Source organism: Oculina patagonica, chromosome 10 (genome assembly GCF_052425735.1).
Source record: "Oculina patagonica isolate OP01 chromosome 10, crgOcupat, whole genome shotgun sequence".
Classification (NCBI taxonomy): domain Eukaryota; kingdom Metazoa; phylum Cnidaria; class Anthozoa; order Scleractinia; family Oculinidae; genus Oculina; species Oculina patagonica.
The window spans coordinates 555,478-577,374 of NC_135767.1; the positions used below are offsets into that span (position 1 = coordinate 555,478).

Below are 21,897 nucleotides of genomic sequence, written 5' to 3' on the forward strand. Positions count from 1 at the left end.
CACAGTCATTTTACGAGCGTAACACCAACAAAATGAGCTCCCTATTTATCACATTCCTTTTACTAGCGTATCACCAACAAAATGAGTTCCCTTTTCACCAGAGTCAATTTACTAGCGTAACACCAACAAAATGAGTTCCCTATTTATCACAGTCATTTTACTAGCGTAACACCAACAAAATGAGTTCCCTATTTATCACATTCCTTTTACTAGCGTATCACCAACAAAATGAGTTCCCTATTTCTCACAGTCATTTCACTAGCGTATAACCAACAAAATGAATACCCTTTTCACCACAGTCATTTTACTAGCGTAAAACCAACAAAATGAGTTCCCTATTTATCACATTCCTTTTACTAGCGTATCACCAACAAAATGAGTTCCCTTTTCACCAGAGTCATTTTACCAGGGTAACACCAACAAAATGAGTTCCCTATTTATCACAGTCATTTTACTAGCATAACACCAACTAAATGAGTTCCCTATTTATCACAGTCATTTTACTAGCGTAACACCAACAAAATGAGTTCCCTATTTATCACAGTCATTTTACTAGCGTATTATCAACAAAATGAGTTCCCTTTTCACCACAGTCATTTTACTAGCGTAAAACCAACAAAATGAGTTCCCTATTTATCACATTCCTTTTACTAGCGTATCACCAACAAAATGAGTTCCCTTTTCATCACAGTCATTTTACTAGCGTATCACCACCGAAATGAGTTCCATTTTCACCACAGTCATTCAACTAGCGTATCATCAACAAAATGAGTTCGCTTTTCACCACAGTCATTTTACTTGCGTATTATCAATAAAATGAGTTTCCTTTTCAGCACAGTCATTTTACTAGCATATCACCACCGAATTGAGTTCCATTTTTACCACAGTTGTCATTTTGGTAACACATCATCATCGATATTATTTCCCCTTAGGTCATGTTGATTTTCCTAGTAATAATTACTGGGAGGCGATTTTTTGGCAATCACTACTAAAAACGCTTTCAAGTTTTCACGATGTGTTTTTTTATTCGGCGTTTACAGAAAAATATTAATTGTGTCACCACGGAGACTTTTTTAGCAATAAGAATCGAGAATTGATGTGTTTTTACCCCATTATTTTTTGTTGCTGCAGTTAGTTAGAATATTTGTAGGTGTTACCGTGATACTTATGAAGATACTTATAAAGGGAAGGTACTGTACTAGCAATGACCCAATTCTTTGCGTCCTTAAAATTCATAAGTTTATTTTGGAAACTCCGATAACAATACCATAAACGTTGATACCTCATAAGAAATTTTAGTAATTACTGGAAATTCGGTCCCTTTTACACCATGATTATTTCCTAAGTTCAGTGATAATATTAGTGCAAATAATCTGCATTAGCTATGAAGGTCTTCTAATTATGATAAAAGCCGTGATAACTAGCAAAACCTGTTTCTATGGTTGCTGTACGTGCCCGTGGGGACGATGGGCAGTGAGTGACTGAACTTTTCTGTGGCAACATGACTTACGTACCAGCTCGTACCTTTATAAGGCATCTTAGATATGACTTATTACGATAACCTTAAAATATTGTTCATTTTTACGTAGCGCTTTTACTAATGATATTCATACCGTACAAGGTTTTATACATAACGGCAATTTTCCGCCCGAAAAAAAAGGAAGAAATTTAGGTGGTTATCAGCTACAGTTCGCAAATCTAAGGTCTTAAATTGTTAAAAAGGATAGTAAACTATGTATTTTCAGTAGCAGTGGAGAGGAAAGCGTTTTTATTATATGCCATAAATAGTTGGTATAGTCAATTTGAAGAGCTTTGCTTTTTAAAGTAAGCGGTAAAGGCAATTTGTGAGTTTGATCAAATTCAGAGCTGACTTTGGTTGGCGAAAGAATAAAATAAACAACTTTTTTCACGTGGTGTTAGAAAGGGAACAATATTAGGGTGGTAACAGCTGCTGTGTATGAGTTTACTTCTTGAATTAAGAAACGAAAAAAAAACTCTATCCAGTTGTGAAGCATTGTCTTTACTTGGTGAAGTCACAAAATGAAACAACAATTTTAGTGGATTCACTGTGGATTGTTTTAGTTATTTTCTTGATTGTTTGGAATGAAATATATTTCTCAGAATTTCTTCCCATTTGTCCTCTGAAATTTCTGCAATAAAAAAGAGACAATTGCTGTTAATTTCACGCAAGCAAGAGTGTGTAAATGGAACAAGAAAAGATGTAAGAATATAAAACTTCAGTATTTAGACTAAGCTTCCTGCAACCCTAAAGCGTATGTCCTCTTTGACTTGAACTATGAACTATGACTATGAACTATGACTCACTTGAACTATGACTCACTTGGGTGAGTCGTTTGATAAACGAGGGTCTGGATGGGGGTGTACAAATGTCAGTTGTCAGTTAAAATTTTGGCCATTTATCAGTTATCAGGTAAATTTTAGGCCATTTGTCAGTTGTCAGTTAATTGACAGTTAATAATTAACCATGTAGCTTAATTACTTCTTTTCGACCCAAAATTTAGCTAAAAAGTCGGAGAAAAGCACATATAATGTGAATCATATCATTGATTGGGATATTGATAACATTATAACTTATTTTTCCCCAATTTTGATGTTGATATCATTGCAAGTAGCCTTTTATGTTTCTTTTGACGTTCTTTATTAACAAATGCTACTTCTACTTAAATGTGACGTGTAACGATAGCCACCGAGTGGCACCCAAAAGGAAGCATGCTCGGTAGTTTGCACCACCGCATGTACGCAACGATTCAAAATTTAGTTATGCCCAGGGCCACCATAATGATATCATTGTTATAGTACACTCAACAAAACAACTTGATTGTGATTGAACGATTGCTCCACCTCCACTCTTCTTTCCGAAGTTGAGACGACGTATTCCGAAGTTGGCGCGAGGTCTTCCGAACATTTCCGAAGTCGACTCGATGTCTTTCAAAGATTTACAATTTGGCGCGAAGTTTTATGAATGTTTACTTTACTGATCATGAAGTTTACACCCAAAGTCACGTTAGTCTAAAGAGTAACCCAGGAGTTGTTAAGGTTACCGTTCCCGAATGATTCACAGTGCGAAAAAATAGGCACGTGTAGGCACGCCCCGTTGGTGCCAATCGAAATCTCCAAGCTCACGTGTTTGCTGGCAAATTCCTTCGGGCCAAGGAATACATCAAGGTGAACCGTATTCACAGCTTCTATGTCGTTTAAATGTCGTATTTAATGCCGACATTTTATAGCAGCAATGGTGTAAGCTGGCGCGCGACCAGCGTAAATAGGTGAAATACGTAAATGGGCCATAAGGTAAATTATTAACGAAACATGACACTGGCATCCTGCTGCTAAGATTGGTCAAGGTTTAGTATAATAACGTTACTGTATATTTCTGACATTCTTTGACGAAAAGAGTCAAACAATGTTATTTACAACGTGTTTTGTAGGATATTAAGGACAATCAAGTCCTTTGCCAGTTGTCAGTAAAACCCACTACAAATGTCAGTTAACAGTTAATTTTTAGGCCATTTGTCAGTTGTCATTTAAAATTTTGGCCATTTGTCAGTTGTCAGTTAACCCCATCCAGACCCTCATAAACGTGTAGTTAAAATATCCTACTAGACATTTCAGTGGATAGTATCGCTGTATATTTTTACGAGTCATGCAGTATTTTGGCGAGCCCAAAGGACGAGTCAAAATTTAAATGAGGAGTAAAAATGTACAGCGATACTACACGCTAAAATGTCTACTAAGAGATCTGTTACGCAACGTCTTCTTTCCCCAAAATACTGACTTGCCACATCTTTCAATCTTTCGCGCGGTCGGGGGGATATAAGACGAGTACAAATATCGTGAGATATTTGTACTCGTTTCGCGCGTTATTTGTGCTCTACGAAGCAGAGTTGAATAATAAATTCTTTTAATGGTTTTCGGGTTTTTTTTATTTACTGGGTTTTTATCTTACCATTGAGGAGCTTAAACAAGATGCCATATTCTTGAATGACGTCTTTCTGCGCAGTCGCCACTCTCAGCATTAATTGCTTTGGCCTGGCAGGAATTCCCAGTTTGCGGAGAAATTCGCAATCGCTGATCGTCAAGGGTCTCTCGATGAGGAACTGTCTTTTCTCACTGGTCAAAATCTGCTCAAACTGACAGAAAGCATTAAAAAAATTAGCAAGCCGACAGACATTATTTCCTCGTGCGCTTAGCAGGCAGCAAGAAAGCCACTAGGAAGCTGTATAAGTAAGGGAACACGCTGGACAAGAAAGGAATCTGCCTACTTCTATTTCTATAGTTCCTGTTTGTCTTGCTCATCAGTTCATTTTACAATTTTGAGTTTTTTTAAAGTCCCACTCGGACGGTGAATGTCCTTCTTTTGTCCTTTTCGCTAATTGTTTTACCCAGTAATATTTCTAAATCTTCGTTCTAAACTTCCTGAAAAACGAGAAATCATCACTATTTTGTAGACGACATAAAGCAACTGAACACTAATGGCTGATAGTTTACGATCGCTCGGCCAATCAGATTGCAGCATTTCCATAGAACGCAAGTAGAATCGACTAAAGTGAATAGTCAACTAAGCGCAGGCGAGTAATGTTCTCTTCAAGGGAAGTCAAGTCATTTAAGGAACCAATCCGATCGCGATTTTCATAGAACGCGCTTGAGTGTTTACTAAACCGTACGTGTGAAGTGTTCAACGTTTTTAGCCAATAAGAGAAAATTTTCGTATTTGAGCTACGCACTCCCCACGCACATTTTCCGCGCTTGTTAAAGAGTGTATCTTTTCCCGCGCTGCCTGCGTCTAGTTATATGTTTTTTTTATTATTTCTGATTGGATTGTTGGTGTTAGCGATGCACTGATTGGCTGCGTGATTATTAAATACTTACCCAACTTAAATACATGAGAACGAGACTCTTTCGAGTTCCGGCTTCTTCTGTAATCAGAAGTTTTTTGACATCTTCCACTTTGCCATAATCTTCCACTAATAAGGTGCTTCCATCTTAATTGAAAAGATTGAAATCATTTGAAATCATTTGATAGCTTTAAGGTCGATAAATAACGCAATCATCCCCTAATATGGTTAGCTCGTTGGACATCAGCTAGGATTTTGCGTAAATTAAGCCTAGCTATTGTTCTTAACGGTGTTATCTTGTTGGAAAGAAACTAAGCTGTCACGGTGCTTCTCTTTTCCCAGTTTCCCGGTGGTGTAAATAAGCACGTGTAAACGACAAAATGCGAGGTAAGGGGAGGTAACCTGTGATGGCCTTGCACACCCCTCCCTATGGGGGTTACAACACCCTTAGTGCACTCCCCCTAGTCACTTAATTGACCTAAAAAAAAGAGAGGCCATAAACAACGTAAGGCTCAACGGTCATTATTATAGGGTGGGTATATTTACGGGTAAGTGTCAGTTTTCTAGCCTCAAATAACACAATAATGCTGGCAATATACAGCTTTCCAGCTTGTAACTTGTCTAATATGCTGATGTTTGTTTTAGCCTGTATTTTTTACTCAAATACACCATGCTGCAAACTCATGAGAGCCAAAACAAGCACACTTTTGTATGTAACAATTAGACTACGAGCCCGGGTTTCTATGAGCGAAAGTCGAGCCGAGTGACTATCGCCAAGAAAATAAGGGAGTAGTTAATTGTTTTAGTAGAAACTCTTAAAGGACTGCAGCCCAAAAAACCTACAATTTTACGTTCTATAAGCCAAAAATGAAGAAAAATTTCTAAATGAGCAATGAGCGCGCGATCGTCTCGCAGCGAAAGAAAACAGTGGGAGAACCAATCAGATTCGCAGATTTTCAATAGAACACAGCTGAGTTTCTACTAATTATAATTATACCTTGGGTTAAACACTCTTCCATCTCCAGATACAGCGCTGCTTCTTCGTCCGATATCGACATATCAGAACGAAGTCCCCGATGACTACGAACTGGTCTGCCAACAAACTCGCCATCTTGAATGTGTAATCTTTTGTGCTCTTTATCGTAAACCACGCGGCAAAACTTAAACAGGAACGGTGCGCGAGATTTTCTTTCAACCATAGGAGGAGGGACGGTCTTTTTTGCAATATGTCCGTTAAACAAGGGATGCTTTCCTATCAATGCGGCCGCCTCTGGTGGGGCATGGATATTTCCAGAAAGAGTTACCTGAAAAATAAAAGGCGAGTAAAAATCTCCGTTAAGTACTGGAAAAAGTAGAAATATGATCCTACCCTTCATTTTTTAAAATCTTGATTGCTTGTTTGATTAATTGATTGATTGAATTGTGGAATATAATTAATTCTATTAAAATTTTGATGATTGATTGATTGATTGATTGAATTGTGACGTAGAATTATTGTGAAATTTAAGTGTGAGTTGGAAAACTTAATTAGCCGGTTTAATTTGTTTTCTTGTTTAATTGCTCCACGTACAATTTAAGTTCTTGAAAGATAACAGGTGAATATTCATAAGGAGAAAGAGAAAAAAAGAAGAGAGCGTTTTTGACATAATTTTGTAGTTGTCAAAAGAAACATGTTCTAGAATTTATTTGAGAATTCTGTCAACAGGGCTTAGAGAGCTACCTCATCTATTTTAAATTTAAGGTGGCTCTGAACTTATTGACAGAATGCTTTTAAATTTTCAAAAAGTGTTTCTTTTGTCGATTAACAAAAATATAGCAAAAACAAAACCTTTCACAGAATAGGTTTTAAGTGATTGGCCACAGAAGGTGAAATATTGGGTATCTTTGAACTCCTTTGACGCTGTCATGGCAACAAAGTTTGTCGTTTTTTTCTTTGATCTGTTCTGTTTACAGATAAATTCTTTACAAGATTACGCTAAATGTTTGTCCAGTCCGCATCATCGGCCAAGCTGTAAAAAAGAACAAAAGATGAAACGTCTAAACTATTGCGAGCCATATATACATTTATACCATGCCATTGAAAATACAGCCAATCAAATACAGAAAGCGTTTATATTCGCTATTCAACCCAACTTCTCTTTTTATGTAGCAAGCTTGCGCTTCAGTTGATTGTGGCGTGTTTTGGAATCAAAGAAACCTAAACTTACTTCTGACTTCAATGGAGGTCAATGGAAACAGAGGAAAAACCAAAGTGCACTAGTACTTTTTGCAGGTTAAGCCTCGTTTTCAGTAGCCTGCGTAGCTGGCGGTTTTGTTGGGTTTAACGCGCGGCGAGCAAGCGGCAAAGCCTAGGGGCCTAAAACTCCCTAGGCCCCTCGCGGCGTCGCCGCTTGCTCGCGTGCGCGTTAACCACAACAAAAACGCCAGCTACGCAGGCTACTGAAAACGAAGCTTAACCTGCACTTAAAAAATATTATAGTCGTGTTAGGAAAGGCCTATACCTGATGCATTCTGTTGCCTTTCAAAACAAACTTGGCGCTATAAACCACTGAGGTTACAAGAAGTAGATGGTGGCCTTCCAGATGCGCCATCTTGCTAGGATCTAACACAGTGTCCGATAATATTTCACGGAGGTCTGGGTCCAAGTAATACTCCTCGGTCAGCTTGCCAAGTTCCAGGTCACCAAGAACGTCGCTAAACTTAAGTTCCAGTTCCCCTTGGTCAAGTCCTTGCACGGCTATATCAAGATTCCTGTATCATTTTATAAATAAAACATGCTTGGTGTTAAGAGTACGTGATGAAAGAACACAAGAGTGCTAGGATTCGATCTGATTACTGGTAAAATTAATAGATTTTAACAGGTGAAAAGGTAAGGTTTGCCTTCGAGCCTAGTGACCCATCAGGCCAGAGCTTATCCTGGAAGAAGCGACTAGGAGTATTTCAAATCCCTCCTGGATGGGATGCTAGTCCATCGCAGGGCTACCCAAGCATTAAATTCGCCAGTACCCATTTATACACCTGGGTGGAGAGAGGCACTGTGAGAGTAAAGTGTCTTGCCCAAGATCACAACGCAATGACCTGGCCAGGGCTCGAACCCTGATCTCTCGATCTGGAGTCCAGCGCTGTTATTAACTACTTCCTCCCCAAATAGGTTTTATTAACAAGAACTGAATAAATTCTCCGCGCACATTCGTCGAGAGCTACACCGTCGATCGGAATATGAACCATAACAATGACGTAATCTTAAACGTTTTTATATTACTTGAGTAGCCTGCAGTACAGGTGTTTTTGGTGGGTGAGCGCTTGAATTCTTTCAGCCTGACTCCCACTTCCTTGTCTGTTTTTCACTCAACCCAGCCCGCAAAAAACTTGATGAAGTATTTAGCGGTCCCTCGTCAAATACGCCTGAACTACAGTGTGGTTGTTCATAAATAAAGCCGGGCTAGCATTGGCCCATTGGAAAATACCGTTAGTCCGTAGTTAATAAGTTAATCCTGGCAAGAACACTAGGAGTAAAACATAATAGAAAAGAAATCAATTTACCTGCTCACTTCCCCTGTTTCAGTTTTTTGCAATCGCTTCATTTCTTTCTGAAGTTTTGACGCGGAATCATTGTGAAAGTGTTTTTTCTTCTCATCAACAATGTACTTCTCCAAGCCACCAAGAATGATCATTTCGGCTTTACCAAAAGGTCGCTTCCACCACTTCCGCTTCCGCTTTACGATGAGCGCCAGGGGAGTGACGATGTTTGTTTGGCCGTGATAGACTGGGAAATAGTCCTTGCCAAAATTCTCGCGTACAAATTCCCGGATTGAATTTTGTGTCATCTGAAATCAAAAGAAAATGTTGCAAATATTGCGTATTTGTCTAATATGATATATTGTATTCCTTCTGCACAAAAAGGAGTTTTTTAATTTGGTAATATAGCGCTGATTGTCATAGGATAACGTAGCCCCATCCACCGAGATAGATAGCGCTCAGTACCTATCCTTTTAATTTCAGGCGATGGGTGACTAAGCGAATATGAAACAATTAAAGATTACAATCTAACACAGACGTTTTGCCAATAAATGCTCTGAAAATTCGAAAAAAAAAAACACTGTTATCTTGTAAAACCTCAGATTGACTTTGATTTCGAACTCAACCTCACATTAGAAGCACAAACCTTCCTCAGCGACCTGCTCATCTTTCAGTTACTGTTAGTTCCGTTCTTGAGTAAAGTAGCGACGCTAATCGATAAAGCTTATACGAATTAAATTTACTGTTTTAAAAATGTGAACGTGTGCATATATGATGTCAATTGATAAAAAAGGCCTTTATGGACCGCGTCACAACTACAGGAACCAATGTAATTTGTTCCCGGTTCAGTAATTTTGAAAATAAACTATTAAACAATTCTATTACGTACCTTGGAGCAAAGGCGTAGTCGAAGAAAATGAAAACTTAACGCTGGGTTACCTGCTTCAGTTCTCCAACTGAAAATAAAGCTATTATTTTCTATCACGTCGAAACTGCAAAGTTTAAAAGCTTTTGGCAGTCGAAACTGAAAGTCTTGAACAAAGATGACACAATAAACGGAAATAGGCATTGTTTAAAATTCAATATTACAACAGCATTAATTTTATGTAGTTTTATTTGCTAAAGGATCTGATCATGAGCTGCTTGCCACGCGACAAATATTCATTCTGGCAGCCGATGGGTTATATTATATTTCAAATTCATTTTATGATGTATAGGGTTTTTTAACCAGTTTTCCTATTGTATACATCATCAAGAGAAAGTTGATTCTTTCTTGAATTGATATACAAGATATGTTATATTAAAACTGATATTTGCAACACCCATAAATTATAATCAGTATGAAACCACCAAAGCACTAAACTGGTCTTTGAAAGGTCCGAGTACTAGTCATTAAAATCTTTGAAAACCCAGTTTTGAGTCTCGCGTTCGGCACTTTAATTCCCTCTGCCAATTCAGTGCAAGAGTTTGTGGATCAACCCCAAGAAAATTATTCCAAAGTCAGTGATGTTTTTCATAAGGGACCCATTCTTTATTCAATCTATTCAAGCAATTTTGAAAGGGGGTTCCCCTGTCCATTAGGGGGAATATTACGTTCCGGGTTTAATTTCAGTTTCCTTAGTTCTCGATAGCTAGGAAGGAAGCCGTGATGGCTGCGAAAACGAAACTTAACTGTTATTTTGCCACATTTGATATTCACTCGCATCAAAGGACTTCAAATGTTCTTTGTCATACTTTTAATTTTTATCTTTATTCTTTTCGTAAAGTAACCATGCAAATGTTGTATCTATACCACGTGTACTAAAGGACTGGACTGATGTACATGTCAGTAAAATTCGAATGGATGAATGTTTTCACCCTCTGTGGGGGAGGGTAAGTTTCGTACAAGGGTAGGGAGACACAAGGAACGTAAAACCTTATAGTGAAAGTTAACAACTATTTCCGGTTTTTGGCGGTAAAATTTGAACGTTTGTGGGCCTTCACAACATGACTCGAGCTCCACACGTGCCGAAAAGGTAAAAAAGTCAATAAAAACCGCAGTGTCCGTGCGTTTTCCTTAAAACCTGCAAAACCCTGTGCGTTTGCCATCATTAATTATCATTAGTCATTAAGCTGGACACTGAATTAAGTTTCTTTAGTTGATTATTTGCTATATTCATTACCTGTCTATTTGAATTTCAGTTCCGATATAACGAGAACTTGAATGTTTATCGTTTTTATTTGATATAAAAAGGAGGAATTAAGATTCACGAGTTGAAGATGAGATCATCGCAAGTCGACGACTGAACCTAACCATTTACTTAGATCAACCATATAAAGCAGACTAACATAGCGACAACATTTCCATCCCACCCCTCTCCTCTTCCACCCTACCCTCTCCTCCCTAGCACATCAGCGTCTCTCTCCGAAGAGATCAGTTTTATCCCTTTTCCGCCACACGGTTGACCGGAAATATACTTGTGGGTAGTGTCACGAACTTTAAAGACGTCTAGATCATTTTCCTTGAATTCCACGTCCAAACAAATATCGGTCAGCTTATAAAACGAGAGTAAAGAATCAACACACCACTTCAGATATGCTCCATGTTCGACCAGGAGGACCCCGGGAGAAATCAATGTCCATGCCTACTAATAAGACAAGAACTTATTGAAACAAAATGCTTCCCCACCCTCCCGTCCCACATGTAGGATCATGTAAGGTGGGATTGCTTCGGCCAGGCGCCATTTGTAAGGGTAAACATTCTCTTCATTTGAAGTGTCTTGACATAAAATTTAAATTCCATTAAGAAAATCTCGTTGCAAGTGTACTATATTACCGATAACCCGGTTAACCAGATAGCAGGGTGTAGAATTGTTTCGTGATATTATCAAAACATTTTTCTTGTTATGTCTAGAGGTTTCCTCTGCTCAATCGGCGGCATCCATTGTCACCGAGATTGTCATTTTAACAGCGATTATTTTTACTGTTGTTCGCTGCGTATTTAAGGCTTCTTAATTTTAAGCCGGTTTAAATTCCGTCCATTTTCTCATGTATCCTAAATACAAAGAGTACCCAGCTGAAGTCGAGCAGTTTATTTTGTTGCATTGTCATGCGCCTAGAACTGGCTTGAGAACTGCGCCGGGATTTATGTTCAAGGGAAAATTCGGCGAAAACTTCAATTCGCGCTAGTAATAAAAAGTGCATTCAATTTCGCACGATTTAGCGGAAAAGTAAATGAATAAACGCGAGTATTTCGCAAGAAACGGGCTCAACAACAACTATGGAACAAGTCCAGACAAGGTTAGGCAGTGATGTATTTCCTCATAATATAAACACAACTCAAACACTGACAGGTCACGTGGGCCACGTGTAGTCGTCAAAGGAACTTAATCCTCCCAACTTTCACTAAAAAACTGTGTGGGACCAGTTAGGAGAATTTGTAGGTTGACATTAGGGCAAAGGGTTGTTACATCATCAAATTCTCCCAACTAGTACTGTAAGAAATGAATGGCTACCAGAAGGGAGAATTTGTTTGTTTACATTGCAACCTTAAAGTTTTTAAGACACTCAAGATTATGAAAATATCCCTCTTGTGTAAATATGTAGGAGTTTTATCTCCGTCATATTTTGATTTGAGAAAAAAAAAATAAATTACCTTTGCCCTAGCTTGGTGCAGTTAGCATGATGTTCGCCTATACCAAAAATAAACTGCATGCAGTTTTGCAACACGTATTTTGAACTGAAAAAATTGTCTTTGCTCGCGTGCCAATGTCAAGGGGCACGAGATTTGTTGAAAGAATACCCAAGTTGGAAACAGTTTGTTTTCTTTAGGCCTTCCCTGACGTCATACACATCGCTGAATCGCTGAGTCTGTTGTCCCCAGGGGGGGGGGGGGGGGGGGGTAACAGAGCTTGAACCATTTGCCGAGTGTTGACAAGTATAGTTCCTGTTTTGAGCTAATGGCAAGCCACGTGCAATTTCCCTGCGAAACCAGACGATAAGACTTGAAATATAGATGTAATCAAAACTGGCCGTATCACCCGTTCATGCGTGCCGCATGGCCGCACTGGAATTATGAAATCTCCCAACTCATATTTCCTTTTTTTGTTGGTTTATCTGAGCGCGTGTTGAGAGTAAAGAAAATAATAGGTGGTTTGTTTGCTTACGGGCTTTATAAAGTACAAGGAATTTGTGTAAACGCAACAAAAATCATGCAAATCCAATTATTTTGGTCTATAAAAATATAATGAAAGTGTGCCGTCGCATGGGATATTATAAAACCAATTAAACAGAGAAACCGACTTGGTTTAATTCAGGGGCGCTAAGGAAACGCGATTTTGTTATACTTAGGGCGACAGGTATCTATTCAAATCTGACCTTTGAGCGCACTGTGACTAAATCGGTTAGCAAACAATTACAGAAAGTAAACCAGACAATTTCATAAAGGCATAACAAATTCTTCACACCATTGATCCGTTTTTCACACCTATTGAGCGGTGCTATAAATTTTAATTAAGTCAATTCCAAAACAATACCTGCTGGAGCAGGGATCTGGACAATGTTATCTATGGCTGTGTTTTTATTTGGAAAAGCAACTAGTAAAGCACTTAGCTCTATCACAATATATCAAAACGCGCTAAGGCAAGAACAGGGGAAACAAAAGAATCCCGTGTCACAAGGTCAAGGGATAAATCTTAAGTAACAAAACTTACGTACTTTTCAATTTAACTCGCGCGAGATTCCAACTTGTTGCGAATTTGAAGTCTGCGACCAATCAAGGGATCGGAAGTGAATTGTTTCTGTTAGATGCTTATCAGCGATGATTCTCGTTGATAGTTTGCTAAACCAATAGAAACGCTTCAATAGAATCAACTCAGAGAGCTAACGACCGCTGGGTATTTAAACCCGTCAAGACGGACCTTACAAACCACATGCGCTCGCACTGGGAAGAGAAAGTTTGAACAAGGAAAAAATATTCAAACTTTGCTTTGCAGCGACGATTGCGCATCTAGCCTTGGAGAGAAAACCAGATATGGATTCCGATTTGCTGTTTGAAGAATTCATGGATGCAAGCGCTTTGGATTTTACCGAGCTAGAAGAGCAGTATCCATTATGTGGGTATCTGGAGAGCTCAACAAATGGTTTGCTTGATCAACATATTGACTCGATGGCTTTATCTTGCCCGGTTGATATCTACCTTGATTACCTGTTTTCTAAAGGCATTGTGGACTCTATGGACGAACACATTTTCCTGGGACCAGACTGCGATGAGGTAGGGGAGCTGAAGGAACACCTTATTTCCTCAGTGTTCAACTCGTACTACAAGCAAACGTTTGAAATCGAGAAGGGCGCGTGCGGTAAAGATAACCTCGTGTTGTCCGCGAGTTTATTGCTACCTGACGTCAGCGATTCCAGTCGCGATTCAGCCTCTATGAGCGATGCAGTCAGCGATATTATTTCCGATAACTTGGAAGGGCTTGCAACTCGATATCAATATCCAGGGCCAGAAGGTCAAACTGCTGCAGTGATGGGCCTCCCGCTCAGCAAACCAGGTGCAGCAAACAAACAGGCGGGCGTGCGCGCTGAACGCGCGAGACGTCGCGTCTCCACGCGCGAGTACAAGTGCAGTTTTCCTGGGTGCAGTAAGATGTACACGAAGAGCTCGCATCTTAAAGCGCACATTCGGCGCCATACTGGAGAGAAGCCGTTCGCTTGTACGTGGAAAGGATGCAACTGGAGGTTTTCAAGATCTGATGAGCTGGCTCGCCACAAGAGATCGCACAGCGGGATTAAACCATTCATTTGCGATCTGTGTGACAAAAGGTTTTCCCGCTCGGATCACTTAGCCAAGCACAGGAAGACTCATTACCGTACAAGAAAAAACTCTTCTTTTGTTGTAAAAATGTAAAAAAACTCAAGCCTGAACTCTAGTTTCATTGCAAGTGCGGTACTTTTATTTTCTAAAAATGTAAACACGTCATGGGAAGTTTCCAATTCTAAGCTAAACACGACAAGAGCTTTCCAAGAGCGGGCTCTTGTTGTTATTGTTATCAACACTAAATTTCTTAGTTTCTGTGTAAATATGTTTTTACAAAACCACTTCCGAGCACACCATTCACAGATATAAAATTTGTTTTCCCAGGTGTACGTTTTCAAGACATTCGTCCGGTATATTTACTAAAGTGGATTTCACTGCACGACGATAAAAAAGCTTAGAAAAACTTTCTGGCTTTTTATCAGACTTGACTTTGTTTAAAGGGGAACGAATATATTGTTTTTACCATGTAGGACATTCAATTGCCTCGACAAGTTGTTAATATTGTAAACGACCCTTGTTCCATGCAATAAAGTCCATATTTTCTCTATAAATGTATTGCTATTAGTTGGGTTGTAGTATTATGACAACCAACACTGTACAGACCACCCCTTGTTTAAGCGGAACAATAAGTTTGTTTGCGGTTCTTCTGTCAACAATCACCTTTTAAAAACAACTGGCTACAAAAGGAAACCTTTTCGCTGATATTTCACATGTTTATTTCCGGTCGGCCGGACTATTCTATTTACCATTGCGTTACGTAATCCGCATGACTTCAGCGCGCGCCGGCTTTTCGATTTTCGGGTCATGAATATAGACTTCGCCGTCTGTATAAGTTTTTAATTAAGGGCCTCTTTCACACAGTTGCAGTCCACTTATAAGTGATGTAGACTTTGTAGCCTACAAGATGTTTTATTTTTCGATTTTTTTAGTGCCTTGCCGATGGCGCGAAGTGTTTAACAAGGATTTGACACTTTTAGAAACATTAGTAGCCGGAAATATTTTTCTTCTTAACCGGTTTAGATCAATTTCAAAACCAAGCTCAAATTGTAGTTTCTCTTTTCTGATCGCTTGTCATATCTTTGATGTCAGTATTGAGAATTTATCGCGTCATCAAGTCAATATCAAGACATTTTTCCTCTCTCTATATACACTGTCTATAGCTAAGCGTTCAGTAACTGTTGTCATATTTTTTTGAAAAAAAAAACAGATTTTGATCATTATTATATTAAACAACAGATTTGCGGGGAGAGCCAGATTCCCTGTTTGCTTGCTCAAGGAGCCTAAGGAGCTCGACGGTTTAATAAAAAGTTATTAAGCAGCAGTAGCTTCGTAGGATTTGAAGGCAAGCTGGGAAGCTTTATTAAGATGTCTCTTTTTCACTCTCATTTCCTTGTCATGTTGTTTCTTTTTCATTTCCTTTGTGTAGAAACATTTTAGCAAGATCCAATCAGTGGGGTATGTCTGGCTCTTCGGCGGGCCCCACTAGGAAGCCCGTTCAAAGGCTAAATGTGACCAAATATGTCTCTAGTCGCTTGTAACTGATCAGCGGGAAATGATCTAAATTTTTGGTTCATTGCAGGGTTCACGAAAAATCTTATAACAATTTTATCCAATTTTGATGTTGAGCTGATAACAATATCCCTGATGACTAGCCAGGCTCAAAATCCCTGCTCAAAAATATTCCACGCATTTAATACTTACAAATGCCTTCAAGGTTACGGTACCCCATATGCCCGTGTACTGTGGCCTTAAATTCACTTGTTTATCGTCAGTGATTATTTATAATTAGGAGTGATGACAGATAAAACCCTGAGCAGCAGAAAAGAAGTTTTGTTGCTCGACAAATTACTATTTCAAATCTGGCAAAATTAGGGTATTTTAGTTTGACATGTTGAGAGCCTCTTTGTCACATACAGGTGTCACGATTTTAAGGGATTCCAAATTGCTTTCTTGACCTTTACTTCCCTTTCAGAGTGTTTTCAGGCATGAAAGCCCTTTAAGCTCCGAACTAGGGAGCTTACTGGTTTAAACCCCAAACATTTCTGACGCGTTGAAAATCGGACAAAAAATTGTCCGAAAATAGACCCGAACAAAATTGTTTGCGGTCCGCAATTTTTAATCAATAAATACCCGGGATAAACGATGATTCTTTAAATTATGGAACAGACTAACTAGTGCGGTGTTTTATTTCGTGTCCTAAGTTAATTATAGAAGACATTTTACAGTTTAATTGATAAAAATGCAGATAGAGCACGAAGATCCTTTTGAGGATCAAGATTGCCACTAGAAAATACTTTTATTTTTGATTCCTAACCATCAGGTATGCGAAGTGAAGAATTTCATCACCTATAGCTGGGAATTTTACTATTTTTGTCACTGACTCTTATTTAGGTTTATTTCATTGTTACAATTTTTTTTTTTAACTCACAAAAACTTAGTCCCCAAAATTTGGGTGTTGAACAGGGGAACCAGCTTAAGTGTTGGGAAGGAGGGGGGGAAGTTTCCCAACAACAACAACAACAACAAGGTTTATTTGAACTGCAAAAAATTACAAGTTTCTACTTAAACAATAAATAAATTAAAAATACATACAGTTGCTGGTCACCCAAAATAACTAAAAAGCTAAACTAGCTGGGTGACCACAGTTTTTTAATTTAAAGTAAATATAAGGTCAGAAAAGAGGCATTTTTTGACATCGCTACCTTCGAAACACTAATAAAGTCCCCCGCCGAAAATTTTTTCCTTTTTTCAGGCCTGCATTTTAATTCATATGTATGAAGCGTCTTCTTTGATGCCACTTTAATACGTTTTATGACTTTTTTAAGGTTCTTCAGTTCCCTTCTATACGATATTATTTTACCCCGATTTCAACCAAAATACCAAAGTTTATAATACTTTTTCTATTGAACTATTTCAAAGAGCCTATCCTTTTTGGTAGAACTGTGTAGCTAACAAATATACGGCATTACGCATTATAAGGCCAACTTTTTCGTGCTCTTATATCCTCTACATTTTCTTGAGAGGCTTCTGTCGTATTTGCTTACAAGGGCACATGGTGAGACCTGCTGAGTTCCCTTTACGTAGGTCGCGCGCCGTGGGGCGCATACTCCGGCTATAGTTTTACGGAGGAGGCTCCGCCCGAAAAGGGTGCCTTAACTTTTGGATTTCCTGAGCGGTAGTGAGAAAAAGGTAGGGAAAACTGTTACTAGACCCACCGAACCGGCGTTTCATTTAGAGGTTATCTACCTTAGGTATGTGAAGGAGGTGCCATTTTTCATTGAAGGTACATAAAAAGGTGAACTTTTTTTCTCAAGAATGGAAAATAATTTAAGCGTGAGGGTTTGGACCTCGGAGAGAAGCCTCCCATCAGTAAAATAAGTTTGAGTATACCCCTTTAGGGTCGCGCGGCCACATAAAGACCAAGAGCACGGAAAAATTAGCCTGATCGCTGGTGAATGCATTTAAAATTAACTAATAGGTTCAAAGAGATAGGTTAGGGTCAATGGGAATAAAAATGTAGAGCAGTAACCTGGTATGCCCTCCAGGCGGGGCTAATTAACAGAAAATGGATTACGGAAACCAGAGAACTGATTCAATGTCACGAAGACATAAAAAAATTACCCCGGCTTTTATGCTGTCTCGGAACAAATAAGTGCTGACAGTGGCGAAATAATCATTTTCTGGGTTGCAATCTTGGAAAGGTCGAGGGAGAGGGCGAACTGACAAGCAGAATGTTAGTAAATTAAAGGTCCGAAAGGAGAGAAGGGAAGGGGCATTAAAGTGGCTAAACCAACGCAGCTTTTGCGGTTTATGTCATGTAAGTCATTCTCAATACAGATATCAACAGCTGTAACAATACCTGGCACGGACGGCTGATCTGATAAGCTTTCTCAAGAGCTCTCACAAAAAATAAGCACTAGCATCAAATATCGGCATAAATCAACTGAGCTTATAGCCCTGTCAAACCAACTTGAAATACCAAGGCCAACTTGCATGCAAATTTAATCTCTGATATTGCAAGTAAAAGAGTCACCGAAAAGGAGACCTTGATACTAACCTCTTTGCGCTCCAGAAGACGTAACCTGCGATCAGGCGTTCTTTTTTTTGCAGCGCCGCAAAAAAAGAACGCCTGATGGCAGGTTACAGAAGACGGGAAGACAGAATACGACCTTGAAGAAATTAAACGAGGTTACCATCAGTATAAACCTATCGGCAGTTTGTGCACTTGTCGCCCAGCCAGCGTAGCAGGACTTGGGTGGGGGACAGGGGGGTGAGGGGAGAGGGTGGACTGAGTGAGATCTCCTTGGTGGCGGGAACCGGGAGAATGGGACTGAATTTGGGAAAATTTTGAGGCAGTGCGTAGTATTTTGAAATAGATAATTGTAAAGCACATAGAGACAGGGACCACTAAGGAAGAGCGGGAACCGGGAGAAAACGATCGGGAAGAGGAAAGTTCAGACCCCCTGTACAGGAGTAGGACATAAGTTGGAGGGGCGCACGTGGCACACCTCTACCCCACACCGTACGTTAATGGTTAATCCTGTATTCGGCATGTTACTTCTAGCTTGATAAGGCCTCAGTAAGATGATTGCCTCACTGGACCAAGTCTGTATCGGTTATAGAGAATGTTTGGTAAATACTAAGAAATCAGGTGAATGACAGTAATGAAATCTTCCTGTCCTGTGTGGCGGGAGAGAAGAAGTACAACCAAAGTGACAGAATTAAATTGCTCAGTTAAAATCACTTGAAGAGTCTTCTATTGTAAACTTTTTTTTTCCATCATCTTTTTTTATTCCTTTAGTAAACATTTTGGATTTGACGTTCTGTACCAAGTGAAAGGCAAAATCTTAAGTAGCTGCTAAATCCTGGGTGCTAAATTTTCTTTTAGCAGATGTAAATCAACACGCTTTGTCAGACTAAATTCTATATATCCTCGTTCAGATTCCGAAAACTTGATTACCACCCTGATTTAAACTTAAATGCTCAGAGCCTAGACCCTGTCGCGATTAAATTTGCCTAGTTTAGAAAAAAAACTAATGGAAACGATTTTTAAATAGATAGTTACAGACTATAGATATCAAGCCATCGTTGATATTGTATCTTTTGACACCCACTGGGTTTAAAATCGAGTCGTGCTCTAAAAATGGCGACTCTAATGTGCGGGATCACGCTATCTTGTTTTATGAGATTATGTCCGTGTCATTAGACACTTATCTTTTCATGGATGATAGTTGATAATCTCTTCAAAAATATCGTGTTCCCTTCTCGAAACAGATAGCATCTTGAGACAAAGATCAGTACAAGTTTTATTTTTGTCAAAAGCAAAATGTACTTTCGAAGTAAAAATGGACTTATTATTTATATGTTGTTACAGTTTTTATGTTTCGTTTCACCTTTCAGTCTATAGTAGCAAACTAGAAATTATTGCGCCATAAACAGCTTTAACGTGTCGGTTTACAAATACAGCCAATCTCATGGTTTGGTTACAACCTCGCCCATACTGGCAATAAACTGCTCTTTCTCTTCAGTTCTCACTGATAAAGTCTGGTCTCTGGCCTGGCGACCTACTTCATTCATTCACGGTTTTCAATGCAGTTCTACATGAGCTACTTCTTAGCAACATCTTTAACTCCTAAGAATGATCAATATCCAATTTCGTCTCATGTATCAAACCAAATTCTTCACATAAGTAAGGAGATTTGATATTCCAAGCTTAGGACTAAGGAGTTTCATGTAACTTGATCTTCTTGCAGAGCTTTGGTGTCCACTTATTATTATTCCACAAATCCGCCATCTTCCTCCTCATCTTCTTCTATTTCTTCATAATGTGAGTCATCTAGCAGATCTATTTCTTGTTGTGTGACTGGATAAGTAGTTGGAAACAGTCTGACACTCCATTCCTTCAGTTTGTCATGGTGTCTACGACCACAGAGATGCTTTACCTGAAGGTCACAAAAATACCAAAATTCTTTGAAAAAGTAATTAATTTACTATCATTTTTTGACATCACCCCTGCAGAAAGTACTAAGCTACATCACTCCTGACTTGGACCCCCCAAGGGAAGAGGAAGAGAGGATGCCCCAGAAACATCTAGCAACGTGACACTGATGCAGAAATGGAGCTCATGGGATACACCTGAAAGGAAGTAGAAAAGCCCCGGGGGAACTCCCATATGAAACAGATGGGGATGCTCTTTAAAAATTTTGAATTAAACCCCTTCAGAAGACCAATCTGGGAGTGGCTCAAGCTAGCTTTTTTGACCCCTGAAAGGTACCAAAATTGTAAAAATAGAATTTAAAGTTTTTATATTTATTTGCATGCAACCAAAAAGGAGACTGAAATCTAAAATTTACACCCCTAAGCATGTTTACAACTATCTCGATCTTTTCCATATTGGAGTTTTCCTTAGCCTGCGTTTCGTCTGCGGCGCAGGCTAAGTTTTCCTCCTCCCGGCACCAGTTTGCTGGCAAGGGGTTGTTAATGGTGTATGCACCAACTGGAGTGATGGACCTAATTTAGTGAGTACACAGGCATCACACACTCCTGTTAGGCTAACACAAATGTCCTGCCTTAAACCTGAGGCGAACTTCAACGTTCTTTACAGTTTGGATGCCACATTTGCTAGCCTGAAGTGTCTGATTCATCTCTTTCAGGCTGAGGGTGAGAGATGATTGAGACTTCAGGTAGCACAATCATTTGCTAACTTTTTTTAAAAAAAGAGTCAACAGTCTGACTCAACTCAAGCATTACACAACACATTACAGAATTTCAGAACCTACTCACCCATTCTGATTGTGAGCTCAGCACCAGATCACAAGCCTGACAAACCCATGCTCCTGCAGTTTCTTTCTGTGATTTCTTTTTTCTGTGCTTCTTGGATGCCATGTGGTCATCGTACATCTTCAGGGAGGTGAATTTTTTGTTTGGACATAATTTGCATGTCAACTTTGAGGCAGCTTCAATCTAAAATTAATAATAGGTTCTGTGTTAGGGTGATAAATATCTTTATAATTTTTGTATTACAATGTCTTTATCTACATACGTCTACTTGACAACAGTACTGAAAATAAGTCCACCCCAAAATATCTCTCCCCCCCCCCCCCACCAACCCCACCAACCCCCAAGTATAAGTTCACCGACTGATATAATTTAATTTAATTTAATTTAAACATTTCATTTCTTCTATTCATTATCAAGAGGACAAACTCCCAAGTTCACTTTGTACTTTATATCAAGTTACAATGCAGGAATTTTTGCATTATTAATATCCTAGTTTTAGCTGTAGAACTCCAGTTTTGAACAACATACCCTGACAACTTTAGGAGCTGTTTTATTGTTGTTATATTTTATACGGTAAGCTTATGTGCTTCTGTGAATTTCCAGGCTTTTCCTGAAAAATCTCCAGTAGGTTGAAAGATGCATTGTTTATAGCTAAGGACTTCAGTTACCCAGCCAAACCCCCCTCCACCCCCACTCCCTGCAAATAGTTCTGTAGTTCCTCCCCGGGAGTTCCTCTGCAACACGTTCCATCAATCAAATCATAAAGAACATGTACACAATCACTTCAACCGTTCAACTTGTTGTTTCACTTACTTGCAGTCTTTTGAGGCTGCGTTTTGACGTTTTCTTGGCTAAAGTAGTTGTTTCTACGCGAACTTCTTTCTTTTCTCCTTCGTCCGCCATTAATCATAACCAGTCTTCTCTCGGTTGAAACTGTTGGCTGTT

The 21,897-nt window shown here is 39.1% G+C and overlaps 3 protein-coding genes across 4 annotated transcripts; 1 reads left to right on the forward strand and 2 right to left on the reverse strand.

The window, feature by feature from the left end:
• Positions 1–2,069: 2,069 nt before the first annotated feature.
• On the reverse strand, positions 2,070–9,375 carry LOC144628101 (uncharacterized). Of its 2 annotated transcripts, none has more exons than XM_078486161.1 (7): positions 9,265–9,375; positions 8,400–8,683; positions 7,358–7,607; positions 5,854–6,160; positions 4,891–5,003; positions 3,968–4,151; positions 2,070–2,150 (listed from the first exon to the last, which is right to left on the reverse strand). In XM_078486161.1, exons 2-7 carry the CDS (start codon positions 8,681–8,683, stop codon positions 2,083–2,085), a joined length of 1,206 nt encoding a protein of 401 aa, XP_078342287.1. In that variant the 5' UTR covers positions 9,265–9,375; the 3' UTR covers positions 2,070–2,082. The 2 variants fall into 2 exon arrangements, with proteins under 2 accessions (XP_078342287.1, XP_078342286.1); XM_078486160.1 differs by lacking the exon at positions 9,265–9,375 and adding an exon at positions 9,022–9,156.
• A 3,646-nt stretch (positions 9,376–13,021) lies between these two features.
• Positions 13,022–14,723, forward strand: LOC144628138 (uncharacterized). Its single transcript, XM_078486197.1, has one exon. The coding sequence runs from the start codon at positions 13,387–13,389 to the stop codon at positions 14,260–14,262; it is 876 nt and encodes a 291-aa protein (XP_078342323.1). The 5' UTR covers positions 13,022–13,386; the 3' UTR covers positions 14,263–14,723.
• Positions 14,724–19,842: 5,119 nt separating this feature from the next.
• LOC144627916 (uncharacterized) lies at positions 19,843–21,872 on the reverse strand. The gene is made up of 3 exons (XM_078485941.1): positions 21,766–21,872; positions 20,956–21,135; positions 19,843–20,114 (listed from the first exon to the last, which is right to left on the reverse strand). The coding sequence occupies exons 1-3, from the start codon at positions 21,853–21,855 to the stop codon at positions 19,947–19,949; spliced, it is 438 nt and encodes a 145-aa protein (XP_078342067.1). The 5' UTR covers positions 21,856–21,872; the 3' UTR covers positions 19,843–19,946.
• Positions 21,873–21,897: the final 25 nt, after the last annotated feature.

Bases quoted from the DNA above. Each gene is read 5' to 3' on its own strand.
- LOC144628101 (XM_078486160.1), bottom strand. From the start codon at position 9,042: ATGAGCAGGTCGCTGAGGAAG. The intron at 4,152-4,890 runs GTAAGTATTTAA...GCTTTCTGTCAG, and splicing joins TTCTCATGTATTTAAGTTGG to TTTGAGCAGATTTTGACCAG. The intron at 2,151-3,967 runs GTAAGATAAAAA...TTTTTATTGCAG, and splicing joins CTTGTTTAAGCTCCTCAATG to AAATTTCAGAGGACAAATGG.
- LOC144628138 (XM_078486197.1), top strand. From the start codon at position 13,387: ATGGATTCCGATTTGCTGTTTGAAGAATTCATGGATGCAAGCGCTTTG.
- LOC144627916 (XM_078485941.1), bottom strand. From the start codon at position 21,855: ATGGCGGACGAAGGAGAAAAGAAAGAAGTTCGCGTAGAAACAACTACT. The intron at 21,136-21,765 runs GTAAGTGAAACA...TATTAATTTTAG, and splicing joins GCAGCCTCAAAAGACTGCAA to ATTGAAGCTGCCTCAAAGTT. The intron at 20,115-20,955 runs GTGAGTAGGTTC...TGTGACCTTCAG, and splicing joins TGAGCTCACAATCAGAATGG to GTAAAGCATCTCTGTGGTCG.